The sequence below is a fragment of the Amia ocellicauda genome, chromosome 2, assembly GCF_036373705.1.
Source record: "Amia ocellicauda isolate fAmiCal2 chromosome 2, fAmiCal2.hap1, whole genome shotgun sequence".
Classification (NCBI taxonomy): domain Eukaryota; kingdom Metazoa; phylum Chordata; class Actinopteri; order Amiiformes; family Amiidae; genus Amia; species Amia ocellicauda.
In genome coordinates, this window is record NC_089851.1 from 6,584,728 (window position 1) to 6,608,268 (window position 23,541).

General features: G+C 40.6%; 1 protein-coding gene and 1 pseudogene across 2 annotated transcripts in view; one reads left to right on the plus strand and one right to left on the minus strand.

Annotated features, from left to right (window-relative positions):
- LOC136763265 (pituitary adenylate cyclase-activating polypeptide type I receptor-like) overlaps positions 1 to 23,541 on the minus strand; it is a 64,902-nt gene that overhangs the window by 18,212 nt on the left and 23,149 nt on the right. For both annotated transcript variants that reach the window (XM_066717148.1, XM_066717139.1), the window contains exons 4-7: positions 2,211 to 2,318; positions 1,325 to 1,428; positions 573 to 670; positions 56 to 188 (exon numbers count right to left, since the gene is read on the minus strand). In XM_066717148.1, coding sequence (XP_066573245.1) covers positions 56 to 188; positions 573 to 670; positions 1,325 to 1,428; positions 2,211 to 2,318 — 443 coding nt within the window. The remainder of the gene's footprint in view (positions 1 to 55; positions 189 to 572; positions 671 to 1,324; positions 1,429 to 2,210; positions 2,319 to 23,541) is intronic.
- On the plus strand, positions 4,222 to 12,661 carry LOC136760542 (unconventional myosin-XIX-like; annotated as a pseudogene).

A 23,541-nucleotide genomic window follows, 5' to 3' on the forward strand; every position in this document is an offset into this window, starting at 1 on the left:
TACTTTAAAAATGACAATTGTACTTGAATCTCATGTTGTTTGTCTTTGTACTTACTGAAGGAATAACGCAGTGCTGGGTGTCCTCTTCAGAATACAGCACCCCATCTTTAATGAACACTGATATCGCTCGCAGAATGAAAGACACAAACAGGTTCATGTGAATGAAATTCCTGGTGCAGTGGAGTTTTCTAAAAGAAGAAAGAAATTGTTGAAATTGAGTCTTTGGGGTTGTGACATGGCGCTGGATAATTGTGTTATCAGTGTGTTCACTCAAAATGTACCCTGAATTATTAAATTTCCTTCTTGACTTGTATTGCTTAGCAAAAGCATACACGTCAGTACATTTACATACTGACTTTAACATGTAGGATGGAGCTTCTCAGATGATATATCATATATTTATATTTCTAATATGGATTATAATGCTTTACCGGCACACGGGTTAGATCACAGGCTAAAGAAGCTTCTTTCTTGTACATACATGATGTCACCATGTTAGCATCTTTTAATACATTCTGTATGGATGAACAATCATTATTGGACCTGCTAAGGGATAAAACAGGTTTTCTCACCTGAAGCGACAGAGTATCACCATCGCTGTTGTAAGCGAGACCAAAGAGGTGCTGTATCCCACTGTGTACAGAGCCTTGACTGATGCGTAATACATATCCTGCGAGATCCCATTAAAACATTATTACAGCTTATTACATGTCATTTAAAAGCTGTAATTTTCACATCTTGTAAATACTAAATACACATCAGAATCAAACTACCGTCTCTCAGACACAACTCGGAGCCGTTGCACACTGCATCTGACGATGTATCTGATTTGTGCGTCCGTCTCACCTGGCCTCCGAAACTGTCGTGCGACGGTGATGTTTCCATTTTTGGAATCAAATCGAGTTTGATTCAATTCGATTTAACGTGTGTTCAAAATGACACTGACCAATGAAAAACGTGGAGTGATGCACTTTGTTTGTGTCCTCTGGAAAAGCTGATCCCCACAGACCCCCCTGCCAGCGAGCCTCGACGCTGTGTCCACCCCCACATGGCATCACAATTGTATAATCTTTTATCAGTTTAATAATGTCAAAGGTCAAATGTTTCATACTATTGGAAATACATAATATTGGTTGTCTATCATACTTGTAGTTTCCTATAATTCCAAAGAAGAAAAAAACATATTGAAGACTGATACATTGTCTTTGTATATAGTGCTAACCATGTGACTCTATCTATTATAGCACAGTAATGCAAGTTTAACAGTAAATGATAGGACACATTAAGCAATGTCGTATGCTAAAAGAAAGCTGATAATACTTACAGGTTTAGTTGCATTGTCATTAAAATCAAAACAGATGTCGTAGTAATGTGGGAAAGGCTCTGACCAGCCGTATTCAGTGCAGTTCCTGCTAATCTTCCCTATATCTGAAAAACAAGAAACATTGTCCTTAATGAAGATATCTAACCCCCTAACAATATTGAATCCTTAACTTTCATCAGACGTACAGTGTGCTGATTCACAACAGTACAGGAAACCACAATGGAGAAAATAGACATTAATAATTGGAGTAAGAATTAGATACAATGTGAGATTGTGTCCTTTTCAATACATTCTCAGATCAATTTGTAAAACTGCAAAAAACTCAATTATTGTTTTGTCTGCCAAGATGTTGCCTTCCTCATTATAACATATTGCAAGACGTTCAGCTGAACAATGAGTTGAACTGTGACTCTTTTAGTGTAAATAACTTAAATTTAAAACAAAACAATGCACAATTGTAGTCTATTTTGTTTTTGAAAATGTCTGCAACTCTAATCTCAAATCTGCAGATATAAATAAACACACACAAACATCAATACACAACCAGGCACATGAAACACAACTCTTAGCCAAATTCACGTAGAGACCTGAAAGTAACTGTTTCTTTGATTTGTTTTGATTGGAAAAACAAAAACAAACACGCAGTTACTTCTCAATTTAATTATTTTATTTCCCTGTTTATGTTAGTGTAATTGACCTAATTACTTAATAAAGTTTCCATTAGCAAGCACAAGTAATCTGTGGGTAATTAATTGTGCCTGCAGGAAAAAAGAGAATTCCCATGTGCAGCGCTGTAAGAGTTATGATGTGAATAATGAAATCATCCCAGAATAAAAGCAAAAGGCATCCAACGCAGGGGAGGCAGACATTTAAATTGATGGCTTACCATCCTCAGAGTTGATGATTTGAAATAATGGTGGGCAGTGGACAACAACCACTTCTCCAATCATAGCAGGCTGCCAGCAGGTGATATTATCCCACGATCTCGGACACCCTGTGAAGATAATGAAAAGTCACTGACGCAATTAATATGTCGTGCAGTCTTTCTAAAGCACAAATTAACATTTCTCAGCTTTGAGGAAAGGATAGCAGTGTTTCTTATCTAACCAGTAGGGGGCAGTCAGAGCTCAGAGACTGAAGACTGAAGGATACAAACTCAACCAAATGACATCTTCCAGATACAGAGAATTAAAGATGATTTTATTACAGCGCTCTCATTCATATATAATGCTCCATCCTGGCTTTAATAGTCAAAGTTAAAGTTAAAATAGAAATATGCTTGAGAATGATCTGCTGGAAGTTTTGACAAATTTCTTCTAGTAAAATAACAAAACAACAAATTAATGTAATAATGAATCAGTGCAAACACAGTTCTCCAGACACATGACAATTGAGAGAAAACACACACACACATATATATATATATATATATATATATATATATATATATATATATATATATATATATATATATATATATATAATATATAAAGATATATCCTTGCATAGATCTCTTGAGTGAAGAAATGATTGGTTGTGCTTTTCCATATACGTCAGTAATAAACATGATTTTGAATTGTAGTTGGCACATACAGTAGGTATGAACAGCCCCAGTATACTACTTCTTTTGGGCTTTAGCCTATTCTTAAAATGCATCAGGACCTGTCCTTTTTAGAGACCACATCTGAAGCTGAATTAATTTGCCCTTGACACACACATTGGTTTTTAACTATTACATGAAGTCCTTCGGGAAACAAACAAACAAAAGAAATGTAACCTTCGGTATAACTCTCAAGAGACTGAACAATTTTCTGACCATTTGGCAGACAAACATACAGTGCAAGTTGTGATTTTGATTCAGTTATGCAGTCTTATCAATAGAAAACAAAGCCTTGCTTTCAACTTGACACATTCATATTTCTGTCCTGACAGTAAATTGATTTGTTACTGTTAAATCATGCCATATTGTGAGACTTCTGACATATCATCAGGAGCTATTGTAGTTGACGTTGCTGAAAGAAGGGGCCTTGGACAGCATTTTACCAGTTTGCCCTTTACAGTGAAGAATATTTATGTACGTATTTATTTTGGGGCAGCCATTAATCAGTGATTGAAGGAATTGCAACTTGCTGACACTGAAAAGATTATAATTACTTTCTCCATTTCAAAGCAAGTCCAGAAATGCCTGTAACGGTACGACAACAACAGTGAGATGTGCAGGAGTTTCTCCACTAAAAAACAAGACATTAAATTAACAGCATGTTTTGCAGGATTTTGGCAGAGGAAACAAATCCAAAGAACCTCAAATGTGCAAAATACAAACTGCCCTCTCCATTTTATGTAATCTGTGATTGAGCAGCATATTTTTTATATATTTTATATATACAAGATATACAAACCAATCCGATACATGAACCAATTAACCAGGGAGCTTTAAACAAGATAAAGCAATTCCTAGACAAGACATCATGTTTTTCTCCCAAAGTCCACAATACGTTAAGCAGCTTGTACATCCTGTTTTGGACTTTTAATAGCATTCAGTATAATTGGGAACACTTAACTCCTATAATTTCATACATTATAGTAGCAGAACCTGCAAATTAAAACAATATAATAAAATAGGCTAATTATTTTCCCATCCATGTTTAGACATGTGGAACTGTACGTTTAAATTGATGTTTTAAAGTCCAGTTTAGTAATCCTGCTTTTCAAACTGATTTTACAAATCTTTACACACACTGTCATCCAAAAGCTTTTCTAGGCTGTTTTTTGACTGCCTCTACTATTGAAAAACAACATTCTGCCAACGAAAGCATTGCAGGTGTCATTTTGTCACAAAGACCGTGTGCTTTTCTCAACCCTAAGGTCTGCTTTAGCCAGAACACCAGTGCTGAGAAATGAGCAGTTCCAGTCAGTGTCTCTTTCTGGCGTGTCCTATTGTGCAGAGAGGAGGTCATGGCACCAGTGAGGGAATCTTTGTCATTGCTATTCAGATCAAGTAGCGTTTGCTCTCCTTTCAAGTGCTAGTTCAGTCATTTCAGAAAGGATGTCAGCTTTTCTCCTACCATGAACTGAATAGCAAACACAAGGTACATCGTTCCACAGCAGACTCGATTCTAGACTTAACCTTGTAGCGAAGCATGAATCATTCATCTGAGCACACAGTGGTGTACTGCATTAACGGTTTCATTTCACTACATGTAAATGTTCACACTAACTTTCTCCTGGATGCCAAAACTCATCACTGCAAAGAATACATCACAAGAACATTAAGATCAAGAACATGTATCCATGTATCTATCTATCCATTTATCCATGTATCCATGTATCCATTTATCCATGTGTCTATGTATCTATGTATCCATGTATCCATGTATCCATGTGTCCATGTATCTATGGATCCATGTATCCATGTATCTATGTATCTATGGATCCATGGATCCACGTATCCATGTAACCTGTTCTGAGCGCTCACATACTCGGATGGCCGCACTGCGAAAGACAATACCCAGCGCTACATCCTTGACCGCAACACAGCAAGTGCTCCTGTGAAGAACACGCTACAAGGAGCCAAATCAAAGGATGGGAGGGAGTATCCGGGCCCGGGGCCAAAGCCTGCATCACAGAAAAAGGTACCGTGCACTTCCTCTGGGAACTTTCTGCACTGGCGCGGTAAAGGGGGTGCTGGCAGGCTTGTATTCACCTAGAAACTCACACAGAAGTGGTGGAAACAGCTCCACCGAAATAGATCTGTGATTGACAAGCACCAGAAACCTCGGGCGGATTCAATCACAAGTTTGACCTACCTGCTAATAGAGAACTACAGATCTATACATAGTAGCGGTTACATGTATGATTAGAAGAAAGTGGCATCATATTAAAAATGAAGTCGCACACAGTACAGTGTTGTAGTTTTCTATTAGCAGGGAGGTCAAACTTTTGATTGAATCCGGCGCCCCGTCTAGTTTGCCTCTGTAATATCAGTTGACATGTGATGTTTCGCAGCTGTATGTGGTTGTGAAGCAAATCTATGCCTGAGTCCAAATCTGCCTGATTTCATGGATTTCATGGAGATTTTGAGCTATGACTCAGAAATAACTTCGAAATGACTCAGAATCGCGCATTTCAATTTTCTGATTTTCAACAGGACCCCCAGACCCCCCGCCCTGAATTCATCAATCCTGTTTGCCTCGTTTTGCAACATTCATTTTGAACAGTGATTAAGGGAAGTGGTAAAGACTTGGATCTAATAACACACAAAATCCTTTTATTATGTTTATGTATATGCCTACAATAATCTTTAACACATGAAAACTATTAAAAGTGGTCTGAAAGCGCTTTAATACTCATATTTACATTTAAACATTACATTTTTGTACTTTGTCATATGAATGTACTAAATATAAGCAACGGGGGATATTACTAATTCACAGAATTGTGTGTGTTGGAAAGGGGCATTTGGAGGTGTGATTTTTTCCCTCCTTCTGGAGTCTGGACCTTGACTACACCTTGACCAAGAAATATGGACCCTGACAAAAGATAATTGACTACCCCTGCAGTAGGCTATGTGACCATCAGTCGTGTGTGTGGTTGCTGTGTGTATTATACAACTATAATTTTCACTTGAAATTACTTTTACTTTCGGGCAGCTCCCCCTGCTCAAAACATCTTCGGCACGAATTTGGATTTATTCCTACAGTAAATAAAATAATAAGCCATTTCTTTATGAATAGAATGTATTCAATCACCTTCACAATCAAACATTAAGCCCAGCCATACAATCATATCCCATATTGCATCACATTATAAGTTAGAACTGAACAATTATTATACTTATTTATTATTATTCTGTTTATTAATAATATTATTGTAGCAACTAAAGGCTTTTATTCACATTTTTGACATTTAAAGTGTAATTAAATTCACAAACTCACAATTATTCAGCAAAACAATGGGGCAAATCAGTTAGCACTAAAGAAAAACATAGCAGAGCATATTTGCTGTACCTTAAGCTGCAGAGATACGAGCTGGACCTCCTTGCCTGACATTCGGGATTGGTGTGCAATTCTAAGCTGTCAAATTGTGAACACTACATTTTACATTTTGAGTTCCTGAACATTTACAATAGACCTTCAGTTTCTGAAAGCATATCCAGCTGTTAAACCATAAACCCGATGACTTCTCTCTCGTGTAGCTCCTGCAGTGAAGCTGAATGAGGTGTATTCTTAGTCCTGTCAATGTTGTTTTCCAGGTTAATGGCTTCAGAACAGAGACTCGGTCCCGCCTGCCCTGTCTCAATGACTTGGGTGAGGAAGTCAAAGCCTTCTTGATTGATGAAGGTGGACTACACATGATTGATGATCTCACCAAAGTGAACCCTGTCACCCCGGCTACAGGTAATATCTCCTCTGGAAATGGTCGCTAATGTTCACAGTGCCACTTAGAAGGAATGTTTCCAACAGCTTAGACAGAATGTGAAGACTGCTGATTTTCTTACATTAACAACAACACAATCTTCACACAGACATTGTGTGTTGGTTTTGTTTAAACACCAGTAACTTGTTATGTACAGCCTAATTTCAGAAAAAATTAAAGACTTCTTGTCTGTAAAATGCTTTTGCTCATTTTGTAACATCAGACTCCTAATATTAGTTATTTTTGTTCTCCTTGCCTTGTAGTTCTGATATGCCTGGGTGCTAGGTACTCTGTGGGGAAGTTTTACACTCATGCTGGGTGCAGTCTGGTCGCTCTGAATCCCTTCCAGCCTCTTCCTCAGCTCTACAGTCTGGATGCGATGAAGGAATACCACTGCGCCTCCCAGCCACAGGTAAAGCCTAGCTGGCAAACCCGTCCAATCCGCATGGAACCAGTGTGTCAGTTTTCTTTTAATCATCAGACCGCAAGGAACACGTCCAGCGTGTTGCTTTATATGTGTTACACATTTTAAAGCGTTGGTTTCTAATGATGCTTCCTCTCGTCTCTCCCAGGAATGCAAGCCCCACATCTTCCTTGTGGCTGAACAGGCGTACAGGAATCTACAGATGGAGCTGGGGAACCAGTCAATCATCATCAGCGGCGAGAGTGGGGCTGGAAAGGTAAGAACTGTACAGTAGTGGCCGGGCTGTAGTCAGCAGAGGTGACCTCTGCGCTGAAACCGCTGTCTTGCTGGCTGGCTAAAGGCAAATACTTCCTTCTCTTACAGACCTGGAACACCCACAGTCTCATGAAGTACTACTCCACTGTGGCAGCTCCCTCCACTTCCCAGAAGGACAAGGACATGGTGGACAGAGTGAAGCAGCGTGTCCTGGACTCCAACCCTGTCATGGAGGCCTTTGGTGAGAAGTAGTACCCATAATTACCCACTCAATCCCCTGTACTGTGTTACACTGGGATGTGGATGTTGGAAAATGCACACGTTTTTGGGTCGATCTTTAAGCAGAACGTTGAATCAGTCCTGACTGGTGCGTGACATGATTCTGCCTTTCATAATTGAGAGGTCTATATCCTCTTATCCAGTACTGTACTCCATGTTTCCAGCGGGTTTCTCCCTTGAGTGAAAGATAAAAATAACCGAGATTGGGCTGTGCTTTTTCCGTAGGGAACGCCTGTACATCACGCAACAACAACAGCAGTCGCTTTGGGAAGTACATCCAGGTGCAATTCAACAGGTCAGTCTGATTGTCCCCCGTCGTGAAACTACTACTACTTATAATGGCTGTCTGGCTTAAGGCTAATGTTTTCTTCACTCTGTGACTAGTTCGCAGGAGCTTTGTCGGGGCGAAGATCCAGACGTTTCTACTGGAGAAGACCAAAGTGGCTTGCCCAGCTCCCGACGAGCACAATTTCCACATCTTTTACCAGGTTCGTTTTTATATCCAAGCTAGGAATCCCTGTTATTCGTTGGTAGCGATCACAGGGAGTGCCTGTTTTTTCAGGGGATGCTCGTACGATGCAATAGGACTCGCTGTCTTGATCACATGGTGTGTTTTCAGACTAGTTTCTCTCTTTCTCTAGATGATGGACAGAGCCTCAGAGCAGGAGAGACAGGAGTGGCATATGCCACATGACGCTCAGTTATCCTGGTTGCCAAATGCTGACAGAAATCTTGAAGGTAATTAGTGGGTTTCCCAGTACCGTGTCTTTACATGGAAGACAGTGGATTTTGCTCAATTTGTGAAGGTTTGAAATGAAAAGGCAGGCTCCTGATTATTTAATTCAATGTTAATTCTCAGTGGTTATGTAGATGCAATTAAGTGCTAACCTGGTTTTCATAGAACTTAATACATCTGCAAATTCAGAAATGAAAGCATTAGCTTCTCCTCACATTCTGTGGATTTGCTGCACTCTGGGGAACAGGCAGATTTGAGAAGAAATACAGATGTTCTTTAATGCCAAGTAACTTGATCTTTTAGACAGCTTTGCTGAAACCAGAGATGCCATGACGAACCTGGGCATTGACTGCCAACTGCAGGAACAGATCTTTCAGGTAACGAAATGAAACTTACAAAACACATGCGACTTATGAAGGCAAATATGTGATATTACTTGAGACTTAAGACTTTGTGAAACTTTCAAATGGCTTTATTCATTTATTTCTGTTTAGCTTATATATTTGTTCAGATTTTGAAAGGTTTGTTTTTTATTGCACAATCACATGATCATCTATGTATCATGCCATTCAGCTTCTTATGTCCTTCTATTTACACAAATATTATGTTCAATCTACGTATACACAGGTGGTGTTGTATACACACCCCTTCATTATCATCTGAGGCATTATTCAAAGCTAGAGCCTCCCTCCTTTTGTTTTCCACTTTTCACGTGAGCCAGGTCCTCGCAGGGATGTTGCAGCTGGGGAACGTCGACTTCTCTGCATCCGATGAGTCGAGGCGCTGTGAACTCCAGGAGCAGTCCAAAGGTAAGGCGACTTCACCCCATCCCGTCCATGGCTTCTCCCCACAGGGGTCCGGAGGGGGAACCTCTTAGGACCGTCTGGCCAGTCAGGTCCTTCAGCCTTCTGTAACCTGTGTTATAGTGTATGTTTTTTCAGTTAGGTGCTCCCTAAACGTCTGTATGTCAAGTAGCGGTAATGGTTGTGCTTTTTCCCCAGACTTCCTCCAGAAGGCGGCCACCTTGCTGGAGTTGCCCGCAGAGGAGCTGCTCCGCTTCCTCACTGTGACGCCCATTCGGGCCGGGGGGGAGCAGCGGGTGCTGACGAAGCCGTGCTCACAGGCCAAGTGCATCACATGAAGGAACTACTTGGCCAAGCTGGTCTACGCCCGGTGAGTGTCCCCTGCCGCCCCCCTGAGTGTGACCACTGAGTGTGGCGGGGGGATGGTTCTCCGAGGTCTGCCGTGTAAACTTCCTGGCACGTAGATCAGTGAGACAGGAGCTTGAGATTTGACACCCTCACACAGCACTAGCTTCCTCATGTGCTGTGCAGCTTCAAACACACCGCTTCTGTGGTTAGCCAATCATCTCTCAGTCACTTACATAAAGCAGCTTTTCTTGGAAGACCTGTTTCCTGAAAATTCCAGATCACAGCAGACAATACTAGTGTGTGTGTGATCAACTGGAAGATGACATAGTAGGCCAATTACATTTGGTCAGATTATAAATTGTGATGGTGTAAACCATAAATTAAATGTGTTTTTTTCTTCACAGTGTGTTCGACTGGCTTGTTGAGTTCACCAACCAGAGCATCTGTGCCATTTCATCCACCAACTTCATCGGTACGGGCTTTGCTTGCTATTAAAATGAACACTGCTTACTCCTACTTGCCTAAACGTCCCAACAAGCTCTTTTTGGACAGAAAGCTCCCATTCATAGCGATTTTGACTAAGTGATATTGAAAATACAATTGCATTAATTTTAGGCAGAATTGTGTACAGTCATGATGAATGTGTAAGTATAAATTAAATGATGGACATATTCACAAGGCCAGACACTAATAGTCATTGCAGAGCAAACTGTGACAGAAACATTTAGTTTCATAATGCATTGCCAGTAGTCTTAATGTCTTCTTGCATGGCTATGTAAAACTTCTACAAAAGTTTTAATTTGATCCAGTCTGTTCTCTGTCCCCTATCAGAGTCTTTTCTGGACATGTCACTTTACTGAACTCTGTGACCAGTGTTTTGTCCTCTCTGAGGGTAATTGAGGTCTGTGTCAACTACGCAAATGAGAAGCTGCAGCAACACTTTGTCCGACACTTTCTGAAGAAGCAGCAGGTACTCCTGAGCTCCTGATTTAGCTTTAATCAGGGTCTTTAAAATGTTTTTTACTTATATTAGGATATGTTATCCATTTGCTCTTTCTGAGTTGAATGATCTCTCCATTTGTGCGTTGCCTCTCTGGCCTTCCTGTTGCAAGGTATGCATTCATATTGTGCCCCAGGCCTTCTTACAAGTTATGTTATCGCGAGAAGGAAGGAGAAACTTGGACAGTGAGAAGGAAGTAAATAGGCACTGATGTTTGAAGCTTTCCATGGCTTGGGGTGTGACTGTTGAAACCAGAATCTCTGTGGGTGAAAATCATCTGAAAATAGTCACTCCGAAACATCTCTTTAAACCTATCCAAACTATCCCTTCTCTCTCCCTCCTGCAGGAGGAGAACATTGCCGAGGGACTGGACCAGTCCTTCATCAGCTACCAGGACAACCAAAGCTCCCTGGCCCTTTTCGAGGACAGCCCCAATGGTATCTTCTCTCTGCTCAATGAGGTCAGACTGCCCCGCCATCCTTTTAATATGCAACATGTTTTGGATGTTTGTGGATATTTTGATAGTGCGAATAGTCTTTTTTAGTGTAAGAACAGATGTTACGGCTCAAAAATAAATCATTGTACACACCACACCGCGTGACCTTTTTCATATTCCACAATTGGTGGATTTTGGTGTTCGTCTCGTGTCACCTGACCCCTTGTCTCTCATCCAGGAGTGCCATCTGAACCGCCGTGCAGACCCCAAGAACTTGGAGCTGCGGCTGGAGAAATCCCTGTCCGGCAACCCCTGCGTGAGCCAGGACAAGTTTGATGCCATGCCGTACTTCATAGTGTCACATTACGTAGACTAAGTCTGCTATCAGATTGAGGGAATGGTGGAGAAGAACAAGGTGAGGAAAGCTGTGAGGAAGCAACTCTTTAACTATTCGTTCGGAGTGTCCTGGCTGAACGCATTGTATTGTGTGTCTGTTTGCAGGACCCCGTGCCTCCGGAGCTCATCGGCCTGCTGCGGAAATCCCAGAAGGATCTGCTCAGCAACCTGTTTGCTCATGACAACAGGGAGCAGAAGAAAACCAGGGGCTACCTCAAAGTCATCACCGTGGTCTCCAAGTTTAAGGTATATAATATAACCAATAACCAATTTTTAGTTGTACATGTGTATGAGCTTTCAATCAATCAGTCAATCAGTCTTGAATGTATATATAATATACAATATCGGATGACTGATACACTTTCTCGTCCAATACCAGGTCATGGCACAGCTGGAAGCCTGTGGCATTGTGGAATCCGTCAAAATCAGTGCAGCCGGGTTTCCTATCCGGTATGTAGATGTTGGTTTTATTGCCTATTTGGCTTTTCATACATATCCACAATATAAATGAATCTATACTCATTCACAAGAGTCATCCAAAACCTTCATTTTATTTACAAAGATCTGATTTTCACTGAATCATTCTCTTTGTTTCCAGAATTCCAAACGCAGCCTTCATGAAGCGATACGGGCTGATCGCCAACGTGAAGATCTCATCCAAACAACTGAGCAGCTTAGGTGAGTCTCAGTTTAGGACACTCTTTGTCATTTGGCAGTGGGGTTATGTTATTATATTAAATCAACCAATGGCCAACCCATGTTACTGCAACCAGACAGAGCCTCGAACAGACACTAAAGCTATGAAGGGCACCGAGTCCTATCTGATGTCTTCAGAAAGGACAGCGTTTGAAAGGCCGGCTGAGAAAACACACATTGCTATCAGTACAGCTGCTATTCGAATGGAAAATAACAACACTTTATGGGATATCATAAGAAATGCTGTTCAGTTAATGCCACAGTTACTAGAACATTATCTATAATCAGGAATGACTTAGTTTTCTACTAGTTAATCCCTTTGTTTGGATTCCTGATGCTCTATTCATGTCCTTCGCTGTCCTAGGGTCAGAGGCCAGCAAACGCATCCTGGGCCCCGCAGTCAGTGACATTCTCTGCATCGTCCTGAAGCGCCCACCCGCTCCCTCGGACCCCCATGACCGCCAGCCTCACAGTTCACTGGTGCACTGTGGGAACACCAAAGTCTTCATCACTCCAGCCATGGTAATTACACTGAAGAGGGGAGCTTAAAATGCTTTTTGAAACAATTACGTCCAGAGGGCTGACAGGAAGTGATCTATGTAGCGGTCTAGGAGTCGGACGACCAAGCACTGTCCCTCATCACAGGAGGCACGGATTAAATGCCAGATTCAAACCTTCCACTTCTTCTTCCTCAGCTGGAAATACTGGAGGCCAAGAGGAACCAAGTTCTCTCCTGCCAAGCGTCCTGCATCCAGAGGTACTGGAGGCGCTACTGCAGCAGAAAACAACAACAGGCCAGCCAGAGACACGCAGCGACTGTCATCCAAGCAGGCAAGTGTCCACACGCTGTCCGGGGCTGCTCTGGGCTCAGCGTCTCCTCTCACAGCCGCTCAGATTGTTGCCAGAGAAAGGCACTGTTTTGTGTCTGTGGGTTTTCATTTTCTTCAGACTGTTAACAAATGACTAGAACACAAAATAACACGCGTGGTATCCCAAGCAGCCTCGGCAATAGGAAGGTCATGTTCTGTGGCCAATGCAATTACTCTGTGTTGTGAAGTTCGACAGCTGTGGGGAATCTCATTCACTATTATCTTCTGTGTGTCTGGCCATTTACAGATCTGTAATCCATTCCATTATTTCACTTTATTTAAGTCTGTAATTTTTGTCCAAGCCCTTCTAGTAACGAGACCTTTCTTTCCTTAGCTGTGCATTCCTGGTTGCTGAGGAGAGACATTCTCAAGAGGCACACGGCCGCCACCTGCATCCAGAGAGTCTGGAGAACATGGAGAGTAAGAAATCGATTCTAGGATGGGAATACATGTTAAATGTCTATAGTCTGGTCATACAGCTTTCATTGGCATATGATTTGTACAGCCTTAATTAGAGTGGAAGGTTAGTTTCACTTGATATAATGATCATCATCACTTGAATAATGCTTTATGGCTGTGATTTGGGAAATCGAAAATTAGCTTCAGTGTTAGAGTCTACTGGTTTGTTGCTGAGGTTTTCCTTTGAGATCAAACTGGATGGACTATGTGAACTGTATGTTCTGTTTGCTCAGAATCATAGGAGACACCCAATATCATAGTCAATACAAAGTCACGCCTTCCCCCCTGTGCTGGGCTTGATGTGCAATTTTCCTACAGGCTACGACGGAGACCCTAGGTAAAGCAGAGCTGGTGTGTTCCTGGCCGGACGATCAGGCCCGGGCCTCCTCTCCAGCCAACAGCCCTACTGAGGCCGGCGGTGGCATCCCAGTGGTGGAGTCTCAGATGTCTGTCAGCATCAGTGCGGTCGAGTTTCCTATCCGGTATGTGACAGTGCGCTGTAGATGTCTCCTCTAATGGCTCACAAGAGACTTTTTACAGAGATCTGATTTTTACTGAATCATTCTGTCTTTGTTTCCAGGATCCTGAACCAAGCTTTTGTGCAGCGTTATGGGTTGATCGCCAACTGGAAGAGTTCATCTGAAGAACTGAGCTGCTCTGGTGAGTCTCAGTTTAGGACACTCCTTTATCATTTACGATATCAGCTATCGGCCGATTGCTTTAAAATGGCTGATATTTCTGACTGCTGCTTTTATTGTGTCCAACTAAGCATCTAATTTGTTCTACTCATGTCCCTTTAACAAAATATGAATGATGTGCATGAACTGCGATGCGGTAATTAAGTGCCAAAATGCAAGCAGCAGCTACAGAGAAACTCCTTCTTCCCAGCAACCTACTGCATTGGTAGCCCAATAAATAATAATCATCATCATTATTATTATTATGATTATTATTATTTAGTCCCTTTCGCAGTTCTGTTAATAAAGCCTAACATCATTTATAGGAGAAAAATGGAACAAAGTCGGTTTAAAGAAAGAAACACAATATATGTTTATGTATGTTTTTAAATACTTTGAAATAGAGATGTGTGAGATTCTTGCATAAATGCGTGAGATGGAGCCTCAATGCGTTTTATTGCTTCTGACGTGTCAAAGTGACCTCCACTCACATGTGGAAAATTAAGCCAGACTCAACAGTAGTCCAGAGTTGTCGGCTGCTTGTCTGGGTATTTGCTGCAGTCAGTGGAATTTATCAAGTTATCATTTAGAGAGATCTTCAACTGCATTGCAATATATCTTTAAACATTTAAAGATATGATATGATTTAATATAAAATGCTTGAACATAGAAAAAAAGTACAAAAAAACCCCAATATGAACACACGCCTTAGATCTTGCCCCCCCACCCCCCGCCCGCTCTCGTTCTATAGGTAAATACATTATAAGAAAATATCGGTATCGGCATATCTTGTTATATGAATATTGGATATTGGTATCATCCCAGAAGATTCATATTAGTGCATTGCTAATTAAATCCCATCATACTCCTTATAGAGTAAACTGTAAGGAAGCCGTTTCTGTCATAGGTGACTCCTGGCTGGGCATTTTTATTATCTGCTTGTAGGGCTGGGTGATATTGCCTAAAAAAAAAATCTATATATATTTCTTTTCACATTTATGGATGATTCACGATTTGAATCTAACTTTTTTATGTTTTTCTCTAAAACATATTCAAAGATATGTACACTACCATTCAAATGTTTGGGGTCACTTAGAAATGTCCTTGTTTTCCATGAAAACATACATGAAATGAGTCTGAATAGGAAATTTAGCAAAATGAATTGAAAATATAGTCACTGACAGGGTTAGAAATAATGATTTTTAATTGAAATAATAATTGTGTCCTTCAAACTTTGCTTTCGTCAAAGAATCCTCCATGTGCAGCAATTACAGCCTTGCAGACCTTTGGCATTCTAGTTGTCAATTTGTTGAGGAAATCTGAAGAGATTTCACCCCATGCTTCCTCAAGCACCTCCCACAAGTTGGATTGGCTTGATGTCTTACGTACCATACGGTCAAGCTGCTCCCACTACAGCTCAATAGGGTTGAGTTCCGGTGACTGTGCTGGTCACTCCATTACAGACAGAATACCAGCTGACTGCTTCTTCCCTATATAGTTCTTGCATAGTTTGGAGCTGTGCTTTGGGTCATTGTCCTGTTGTAGGAGGAAATTGGCTCCAATCAAGTGCCGTCCACAGGGTATGGCATGGCATTGCAAAATGGAGTGATAGCCTTCCTTCTTCGGGATCCCTTTTACCCTGTACAACTCTCCCACTTTACCACCACCAAAGTACCCCCAGACCATCACATTGCCTCCACCATGCTTGACAGATGGTGTCAAGCACTCCTCCAGCATCTTTTCATTTGGTCTGCATCTCACGAATGTTCTTCTTTGTGATCCGAACACCTCAAACTTAGATTTGTCTGTCCATAACACTTTTTTCCAATCTTGCTCTGTCCAGTGTCTGTGTTCTTTTGCCCATCTTAATCTTTTCTTTTCATTGGCCAGTCTGAGATATGGCTTTTTCTTTGCAACTCTGCCTAGAAGGCCAGCATCCCAGAGTCGCCTCTTCACTGTTGATGTTGAGACTGGTGTTTTGCGGGTAATATTTAATGAAGCTGCCAGTTGAGGACCTGTGAGGCGTCTGTTTCTCAAACTAGACACTCTAATGTATTTGTCCTCTTGCTCAGTTGTGCACCGGGGCCTCTCACTCCTCTTTCTATTCTGGTTAGAGCCAGTTTGCGCTGTTCTGTGAAGGGAGTAGTACACAGCGTTTGTATGAGATCTTCAGTTTCTTGGCAATTTCTCGCATGGAATAGCCTTCATTTCTCAGAACAAGAACAGACTGACCAGTTTCAGAAGAAAGTTCTTTGTTTCTGGCCTTTTTGAGCCTGTAATCGAAACCACAATTGCTGATGCTCCATACTCAACTAGTCTAAAGAATGCCAGTTTTATTGCAGCTTTAATCATCACAACAGTTTTCAGCTGTGCTAACAATTACAAAAGGGTTTTCCAATGATCAGTTAGCCTTTTAAAATGATAAACTTGGATTAGCAAACACAACGTGCCATTGGAACGTAGGACTGATGGTTGCTGATAATGGGCCTCTGTACGCCTATGTAGATATTCCATTACAAATCAGCCGTTTCCAGCTACTGTAGTCATTTACAACATTAACAATGTCTACACTGTATTTCTGATCAATTTGATGTTATTTTAATGCACAAAAAATTTGCTTTTCTTTCGAAAACAAGGACATTTCTAAGTGACCCCAAACTTTTGAACGGTAGTGTATTTTATTTATTAAAAAAAGACTTGTGTTCTGTATCAACTTGGCCTACATGTGCAATAACATTCGTGCAAGAATAACAAAAGAAGAAAAGAACAGCACCACGTCCATAGCTGTCATAATTGCGCATTATTTTGTTTTAAATCAAATGGAAAAAATGCCTCTAGTATGCTATGCCTAAAAAGAAATGATCTCTTTCGTGATAAGAAATGTCACCGCGTGTAATTTCCACACAGCGGGGCACCATCTTGTCATTTGGGATGACACTGGAAAATCAAGCAGCTAATGTTAGCTACATTTTAGCAGGGGTTTTGGGAGGGGACAGGAGCTGGCATCTGTGTCTCGCAGTGCCACACATTGCTCCCAATCCACTGCATGTTTCTGTCACAGGTCCAGCACCTGGGTTTTTGTGCTGCCACTTTTACTTGCGATAGACTTTCTACAAACTTTACACAGCACAGTGGTACTCAACGTCGGACTTCGCAAAACCTAAACACTTCCATATCACTGAGGTGACTTTACTGCCTTTTTTCTTAACTATCTCATCGGCGTTGATTGCTGTCATCTTTGTAGTGTAACTGTCTGACTGGCAATGGACATTATTCACAGCCCCAGCGAGAACAAGGCTTATTCATAATAAAGCTGCTTGTTTCCGGTTTTTATTTTCCGGCTAAGTATAAATTATTGTATGCCCTGTACTAATATTATTATTGTTATATTATTATTAACAGATCTACGATGGCTCAAGAGTATGTAGAATGCGTTGTTTTTTTGGTTTGGTCTGTAATGACTTGTGTGCCACATGCATGTTCTGTATATTAAATAAGGGCATTCATTTCCTATACGAAAAGAACACTACAATATATTATAAAATATGTAATAACAATGCCTTAAACATGTATGTGCCTACTGACTGTTACACCAAGCCAGATTAAACCAGCCATGGAAGGCGTCAAAGAGAAATTCGAAAATATATAAGGAATGCTGTTACTTAAAGTTATGCCAAAGTTAATAGAACATTTTCTATCATCAGGAATTGCTTAGTTTTCTACTAGTTTATCTGTTTGTTGTCTGGATTCCTGATGCTCTATTCATGTCCTTCACTGTCCTAGGGTCAGAGGCCAGCAAACGTATCCTGGGCCACGCAGTCAGTGACCTTCTCTACATCGTCCTGAAGCGCGCACCCGCTCCCTCGGACCCCCATGACCGCCAGCCTCACAGTTCACTGGTGCACTGCGGGAACACCAAAGTCTTCATCACTCCCGCCATGGTAATCACACTGAAGAAAATGCTTTTTGAAACGATCATGTCCAGAGGGCTGACAGGAAGTGATCTATGTAGGGGTCTAGGAGTCGGGGACGACCAAGAACTCTCCCTCATCACAGGTGGCACGGTTTTAATACCAGATTCAAATCTTCCTCTTCTTCTTCCTCAGCTGGAACTACTGGAGGCCAAGCGTCCTGCATCCAGTGGTACTGGAGGCGCTACTGCAGCAGAAAACAACAGGCCAGCCAGAGACACGCAGCGACTGTCATCCAAGCAGGCAAGTGTCCACACGCTGTCCGGGGCTGCTCTGGGCTCAGCGTCTCCTCTCACAGCCGCTCAGATTGTTGCCAGAGAAAGGCACTGTTTTGTGTCTGTGGGTTTTCATTTTCTTCAGACTGTTAACAAATGACTAGAACACAAAATAACACACGTGGTATCCCAAGCAGCCTCGGCAATAGGAAGGTCATGTTCTGTGGCCAATGCAATTACTCTGTGTTGTGAAGTTCGACAGCTGTGGGGAATCTCATTAGCTATTATCTTCTGTGTGTCTGGCCATTTACAGATCTGTAATCCATTCCATTACTTCACTTTATTTATGTCTGTAATTTTTGTACAAGCCCTTCTAGTAACGAGACTTTTCTTTCCTTAGCTGTGCATTCCTGGTTGCTGAGGAGAGACATTCTCAAGAGGCACACGGCCGCCACCTGCATCCAGAGAGTCTGGAGAACGTGGAGGGTAAGAAATTGATTCCAAGATGTTTCAGTTTCACTTGACCTCTCAGAGGAATACATGCTATATGTGTAGGAGTCTGGGAGTCGGAACTGCAAATCCAATAACTGATCAGATTCTCACCCCCAAGAAACTAAACAAACATACTGTGAATCACATACAACTCCATACATCTGTTCCGTGTGTAGGTTTCCTATGAAACATTACCCTCATGCATTTACAAAGGTATAGATCTACTTCCACTCAGGCCCAACTGTATCATGATAATACACATTATCAAGCATCTGTTTTGTACAAAATTATGTTGTAAAAAATCTGTATCTGATTCAATAGTTAAGACTTAAGCCATTGTTGTTTGTTCTATTTCTAGCAATCGATCGACCATCCATTCCGACAATCTTCACTGAAGTTCGCCAACGTCCGCCCACATTCACAGGCTGATGGACTCGTTGGTTTCAACCAGATTTTACTGGAACAAGCATGATGAGTAGCTGTGCTTCAGGTCAACGTGACAGGTGAGATAAGAAACAGATAAGAAAACTGTGACCAAAATCACAATTGCGCAACTTAGGTTGGCTTGACAGGTTCGTTCAAGCTTGCTTTGATTGAATGGGTTTTCATAGGAGGTACGAGCTGCGTCTTTGTATTTTTGAGGAGTTCTTCACAATGCAATGTGTATTGTTCAGCTTAGGAAACGTGCTAAACGTTTAAAGGACATATATTATTCTCCAAAGGAGCCAAGTGGATTGGGTGTGTTGACAGTCTCCTAAGAGGTGAACGTGACAAGGGGGTCCGTGTTAAAAGAGAACTTGTGGGACACTGGCTTTCGCTTTCTTGTCTTACCTATCTTACATTACTTGCATGTTCTTCAGTTGACCAACAATAAAAGTGGCCTTGAAAATGAAACCTATTTGTCCTGTTTTTTTACATCTTATTTATGTGTGTGCAGCTCCTCAAATCCAGAACACTTTTTATAATCAGTAAATATACTGATCTCAGGTCAAAAGTCACTATTGTGGCACGTCATGCATGGGAGCTTAATAAGCTCTCTATTTGTATGATATGGTGCGATAACTTTTTATTTTATTTTACTACAATGCATATTCATGTTAGTGTTTTGTCTTTGATGGGGAAAGAACTGCATTTCAGGATGTATCTAAAATCACTGAGGAAAGAACATTTTGTCATGGGAGGGATATCATAGTGGATGTCTTGGTTTTGAATCAATTCACTACAACATTCAAATGTCATTGCAGTTGTTATTGTTCAGAGCATCGTCATGACTTTCAACAATGGGAATGAGATTAAGAACAGTGAGATTTTGAGAGACCAGGGGGACAGACCACCAAACAATTATGAGAAACGTCAAACTCATTGGTGTGCAATTTCTTTATTTGTGTTAAATCTATTTCCAAGTTGCCATGCTGTTCTGTCATGATTTAGCCTCAGCATTTGGGTGAGATGTTTTTCTGTTTGATTTGAACCCTAATGGATGGATGTGCAATGGTCTGTTAAACAGTGCACACACTAAATCAAATTGCACACCTACCAGAGTGCCTGTTATTCGGTGTGTGTAGAGATGTTTCACAGTACTCCATCCTTGACAAGGACTGAATCTTCATCAGCACGTGCTGCTAGATGTCTTGATTCCAATTTGGATAAAACTGCCATTTTGTTTCCTGTACTTTTGTCTGTTACCGATTGTTTATACCAGAACTTAATGGCAGTGGAAATGCCAAAAAACCGTAATGAATCTTGGACACTGTCAATTGGAAATAAAAAGTAACATATTTCGGGCTCAGAGGTTATTAATTTGAATTAAACATTAACAAGCCACTTTGCCTTGGTTTAATGAATGGATAACCTTTTGTGCTTTCCTATCATTAATAAATTATTCCTGGCAATGGACAACAATGACGTTTTCTTATTTCTGATGCCCGTGACGAAGAATTCAGATTTAAACCCAGAGTTGCTCAAACCTTTCCAAGGATTACAGATAATTTGGTAATGTAAATGGAATTTTTGTGTGTACATTTTATTTGTTTGTAATTAGCTTTGCAGTCTTAATCCACTGTTTATGCGCAACATGGCAAGTGAAGGTTTCGGGACTGTAGACCTTGTGTAGTGAGAATACACTCAACATTAAACTGTGAAACCGTTTTTAGCATTATGTAATTCAAGAAGAAGACTGATCAGAGAGGCTACCAAGAGGCAATGGAAACTTTGCAAGGGCTACAGTTACCAATAAAAACGTATTACTTTTACACTCAGAAAATGATTTTAAGTTCTAATTCTATGATTTTCTTGTTCGTTAATAAAACGAACATAAAAAAAACATAACAAATATAAATTGTGAATTGAAAAATTAGGACACTCATTCTCAGCAATTGCTACAATTATCAATCATTTATTACATTTTATATTCCAGTTTTATCTCTATATAAGTGATTTGCATGCTGGCACATTGAGGTCAGGACTAAATAAAAACAAAAACATGGTAATATTGAAGTAAACTACTTTATGATCACAAGATAAGGACTAGTATTAAGATCCTTGGATGAATTATGATCACAGCATAACAACGAGTGTTTCTTTAAAATCCATAAAATCCAAGTGGGGAATCCATCCTGTAGAGGTTCCCCACACAGATACTATTGTGGTTTGTAAACCAACAAACCAAAAATACTTAAGTGGAAAAAACAACCTAAACAAAACAAGAAACCCCATTTTGCTTTATTCTTCAGTCAAATCCCAGGATTACTACATCTACATCGCTGAGAAGATAAGCGCATCCTCTTAAAAACAGCACGACAGACATTGATAATGAAACTGTCTCATAACTGTGATGGCAGCAAGTCTATCTACACTTAACTAGTAAAGCTGGGAGAGATCAGTATGTGTGTATTAAGCACCCTGGTTCCTTCCAAAAAACAACTAAAACATATTTTAATTGTGGCAACACATTTTCTACAATCTCATCGTAACGAGCTTTGTAAAGGTTTTCAGAAATCATGGGTAGGGAGCTAGTATAACTTCCTTAGGAGGAACTGTGATTTAGTTTCATCTGAAATTTAACCTCCTTAATTTGATGTTAGCATTGTCTTATTCTTGGAATATCATTAGCAGAGACTGTTGAGTCATTATTCACATTCAACCTGGTTACAGAGGCAGCTGTACCAGAGGTAGTCTCCTGTAGCTTCCTGTAAACCTCTCATTACTATGAAATTTCAACAACTGCTTATCAAGTAAATTAATAAATAAAAACACCACCTGCCATGTATGGATAGAAAACATTTTCCCAGAGTCCCTTATGAAAGCCTGTACTAACCAGCCATTTCCACTTGATGGCAGCGTGCTTATACAGAGAACCACCACGTCTACCAAGCTACCCAAGTTCAGACGCTTTGGTAGTTAATACATCTTTCATTGCTTCGACACCAACAATTTCATGACCTTTCCCATTACATTTATTGCAATGAATGTAGGGACCTAATAAGGGAAAGCCTAGGTTATGTCTTAAATTACTGACAGAAGGTAATGACATGCCTGGTCTTAAAAATGTGTTCGTGAAGCTTCAATTAGCTTTTGCAACCTGAAAGACCACATTTTCACTCTGCTTTGCTTGGTTATACAGCATGGTAGGGGTTGCTTTCAAAGTACGTATGACTAAGTAGCACGTTACTTTATTGTGCACCTTATTAAAATACAACATCCAACCAAATATGAAACATACTTGTACTTTTGATCTAACTATCACACTAAATACGATACAGGTGTGAGTGCATGCACTACAGGATATTACATGAACTTCTGTCCATTGAACATGAACAAAAGAATCATCACTTTTTAGATACATGCAGTCATAACATGTATGAGTCAGTCTACAGTGTGAGATAATATGTGAAGACTGACATTGATTGATTCTGTACAGCAGAAGATCGATATAATAATGACACTCCTTGGCAGCCAGGATCTGCTTTCAAATGCCAGTATTTATATTGTCATAGACAATATCGGTGTTGTTTATCTTTCTTATAATGCATCGCTAGCACACAAAAATAAACCATGACAAATGTAATACAGTTCTCAAGGGAAATCAATAGGCAATAGTGTTCCAAATACTAAGCTTTCTTGGTCAGTTACAGCATGTTAGTTTTCTTTTTCAAATTAGATTGAGCTAAACTGCATATCGCAATCCCAACTATTATTATATTATATTTGATTAATGGACATTTTTACAAATAATAACTAAATGAAAATCAGCATCGATGATTGTGTCAAGAACACCAAAGATTCTGCAATTCTCCCGGGAGTATGTTCCTGACCTTACCCTCTGAGGAAAAACAATTTAATGGCAATAGGCTAGTCAAGACGGGAAGCTATAGTTTTATGTCCACTGACAGAATGAAACAATGACTTCTTTAGTGCTCAGGACTAGACCAGCATGTGGAGATTGTTGAATGAAGGTGGAGTAAACTCTCTAGGTGGTTCAATTGTGCAGTTTCTGAGTTAACTGAGCAGAGCACCACCTGTGCTGTGGAAGACGGCCCGGCACGGATCACATCAGCAAACCAAAGGCGTGCGACCTTCTCTCTTTGTCAAAGTCACAATGACTGCCATCAGCAAGAGCCAAGGGATTCCGTAAACATGTCTACCCATTGCCTGGCCGGAAGAAGTCTGTGTCCATATAATGTTACAAGGATTTAGAAAGGTTAATAGTATAGAAAAGCTTTCAGCTTAAAACAATTTCAGGTCAAC